This window comes from Nuphar pumila, chromosome 4, assembly GCF_984573655.1.
Source record: "Nuphar pumila chromosome 4, dmNupPumi1.hap1.1, whole genome shotgun sequence".
NCBI classification, from domain to species: domain Eukaryota; kingdom Viridiplantae; phylum Streptophyta; class Magnoliopsida; order Nymphaeales; family Nymphaeaceae; genus Nuphar; species Nuphar pumila.
The window spans coordinates 9,829,885-9,833,264 of record NC_143252.1 but is presented as its reverse complement, the minus strand read 5'-3'; the positions used below and the strand labels follow the sequence as shown (position 1 = coordinate 9,833,264).

At 39.4% G+C, this 3,380-nt stretch overlaps 1 protein-coding gene across 1 annotated transcript; it reads left to right on the top strand.

Moving 5' to 3' along the window:
* The first annotated feature begins 798 nt into the window (after window positions 1-798).
* On the top strand, window positions 799-1,119 carry LOC149839323 (glutaredoxin-C1-like). The gene has a single exon (XM_090004844.1). The coding sequence runs from the start codon at window positions 799-801 to the stop codon at window positions 1,117-1,119; it is 321 nt and encodes a 106-aa protein (XP_089860970.1).
* Window positions 1,120-3,380: the final 2,261 nt, after the last annotated feature.

Below are 3,380 nucleotides of genomic sequence, written 5' to 3'. Positions count from 1 at the left end.
ACGAGATTTTGCTGTTTTTAAAGTTTGTCACGATGGGCAGGATTAACTTAATCATAAGTCAATGCCCAATTAGGGTAAAGGTTCATATGAAGCTGCTCTCACTTGTAAAAGGTTTCTTTAATTTATCCATTTAAAAAAGGGCCATGCATTCCATATTCGGTCCCTATTACGCTATCAGCAAAGATCGCTAGAATTTTTTTTTATAAGTTCAAACTAATCCTAAAGAATACATTTATAGTTTTGCAATATAAAAAGAATGAGATCAAGGCACACTAGACACTATAAATACATGGTCCCCTCTGAGTCTGATTGCATCTCACTCATCATTAGCTCTAAACATTCACTTTCACGTTTCATAGCATTCTTCAAAACACGCCTCTCAACTCCCTCTCCACAGTTTTCATTCTTCTTCTAGTAGAACAATCTCTCACTTCATTCTCTCTCTAAATTGTCATAGACACTGAATTTAAAACCTTTCGAGTCCAAATCACTCCTCAATCGAGGTCACTTCGCTAAACACATACCATCTAACAAGTGTTTTTCTCGCTCTAATTCTCATCAACAATTCCTTTTCTTCTGTTTCCCTCCATATTCACATATAATTTCAACCATCAAAGTTTTCCTTCTTTATAACATAACATCAGTTCAACCTAAGGCTGGGTGGTTGTGTCCAGTTTTACCTCGCAGGAAGGCGGGCTCATTAAGTGACCCCGTTCTCAGTGAGGGTTTTCCTTCGTCGTCGAAAAACACAACATCAGTTCAACCATCAAGGTGTTGAAAGTAGCTTGGTGCATTGGGATGGAGAGGGTGGAGAAGCTGGCGAAGCAGAGCGCGGTGGTGATATTCAGTGTGAGTTCGTGCTGCATGTGCCACAGCATGAAGAGGTTGTTCAGGGAGCTCGGGGTGAACGCGGTGGTGTACGAGCTGGACCAGGACCCCGGGGGGAGGGACATGGAGCGGGCCCTCGCCACCATCATGGGCCGCACCACCACCCCTGCGGTCCCTGCTGTCTACATTGGAGGTCGCCTGGTTGGTCCCACGGAGAGGGTCATGGCCCACCACCTCAATGGGACTCTGGTCCACATGCTTAGAGAAGCAGGGGCGCTCTGGATCCTCTGAGATCTATCGATGTGCATGTGTGTGTGTGTGTGAGAGAGAGAGAGAGAGTGTGGATACCCTAATATCGATCGATGTGCGTGAGAGAGAGTTGAGCATAAAAACAAAACTGCAGTTTTTTTTAAGAACAAGACTTTGTAGTTTTGAGTAGCCTCATGATGCACTTTGTTAATTGTTGCTTTTTTTTTATTCTAGTTATGTTGCTGACCCAGCAGATCTTGAGGCAGGATCCGTCACATCCCGATACAGCCTGTCAGTTGTGGGGTCCAACCAGGGAAAAGCTAAAAATCTAAATTAAGGTGGGCACAAACGCACCTAGAATTTACCTACGTATATGCATGTAGAATAAAAAACTTAAATTATACATGAATACACATATACCCAGAGCAAATAAACCAAATTAAAATCCTAATAGATAGGAACATCACAAATTATGCATTTATGTTAATTAAATAATTAATATTCTAACTAAAATCAAATCATGCAATATTCATGGATTCGGTTATTGAAAAAACATAGAAAAAACCTAAAACCATGACTAAATATTTATTTCATTCTAAAAATAAAACCAAATGAAAACCCTACTTCCTACAAACATAATATAGGTTATGCATTTATGTTAATCGGTAGAAAAACCCACTAATAGTCTAACTAAAATCAAATCACATGAATTTGTGCCTGATAGTAATTAAAACAAACATAGAAAACCTCTAAAACTATAACTGGACATATCATTTTAAAAAAGACCAAATCAAAACCCTAATTACTACCATCATCACAAATTATGCATTCATGGCCCAAGCCCGGGCCATGGCAGGCTGGGTCGGCTTGGCCCATCAGGCTGCCCGGCAGGTTGCCCACCCCTAGATGAGAGTTTTTTCTCTTGAAATTTCCAAAAAAAAAAAGGAAAGGGGTCTTGAAAAAATTCATGAGTTACTTGGGGTTTGTAAGTAGCTTACAACAGTTCGGTAGAGATGCAAAGGGTTTGGATCCAGAGCAGATAAATACACAAGGATTCCAAAAGTTGCAAAAAAACCATCCTGAATGCAACTCATTTGCATCCCCAGTTGAAGGGCGCTTCCAAACAAATGCCAAGGCACTGAGAAAACGAGACAAATTAAATGGATCAGTTTCTTAGTTCAGGATCAGGCTGTTGCCCCCACTTTATACACAGATCTTGCTCCACTTGGTCCACATCGAGAAGACAGCAGATCCACATCAAAACCAAACACACCCAGTTCAAGCGTACCACGGACATCATGAAGATTTTACAGGCTTCACTCAACATGGATTAGTATTACAAATTTAACAAAAAAATTTTAGAAGCACAATATCAAAAGGCATTCATTTTTGGCATATTCTTTTCACATTTCTTTTATATTTTAGTTAATTTCCCATATATCACAGTGCCACTACAATGACCCAGTTTGAGCTTGGCTTAACAAGATTAAAATCCAATCAATTTTTTAAATGTTCTTATTGGTTAACAAGCCAGTTCAAGCTCAGCTCGTTTGACTGAAGCTTGGCTCTTTTAACTAATGCTGGTCATGAGCTCAAGCTTGGCTTAGCTAGCCAAAAGAATGAGCTGAGCTTAACCACCCTTAGTTCAGTACATCGGGCTCATTTACCAGCCTTACACCTGGGTTAGAGAAGCTTTGACCCATTTGGATGCCTCTTATGGGCTTACACGAGAACATACACAACAAAACCACTTATGGGTCACACAATTCACTTAGAGGCTTAGAACACAAGTAAAAAAATTAAGATTTATTGAGAACAAATATGCTTGTGAAAGCATAATACAAGAGGGGATCACCCCCCCTTTTGTAGACCAGAGAAGGCTCAAGAGCTATTGGGATCACTCCCAACAGGCTAGATATATAGCAGTTGGGGAGATCCCAACAGCTCTCAATGCTAAGGACAATAATACCCTTAGCTATAAATGAAAAGACAAAAATAATTTTTTAATAATAAAAATTACTAAAATGCCCTTAATGAGCATCATTACAATAATATAAAATGACAAAAAATGCCCCTAATAAGTATTTCCTATTGCAACTACATAATACACACACACACACAACTTTAACACTTACACTTGGGTTAGAAATGCTTCGAACCATTTGAAATAAAAACCATACTAAACACTTTTCTTGTTTCAAACAAAGATGTTGGGAGAACAAAACCATATCTTTGACCCATTCTTTAAGATATGAAACAGCGAGAGAGCGCTCTTGATACTGCAGTACCTGATGGAATGATCA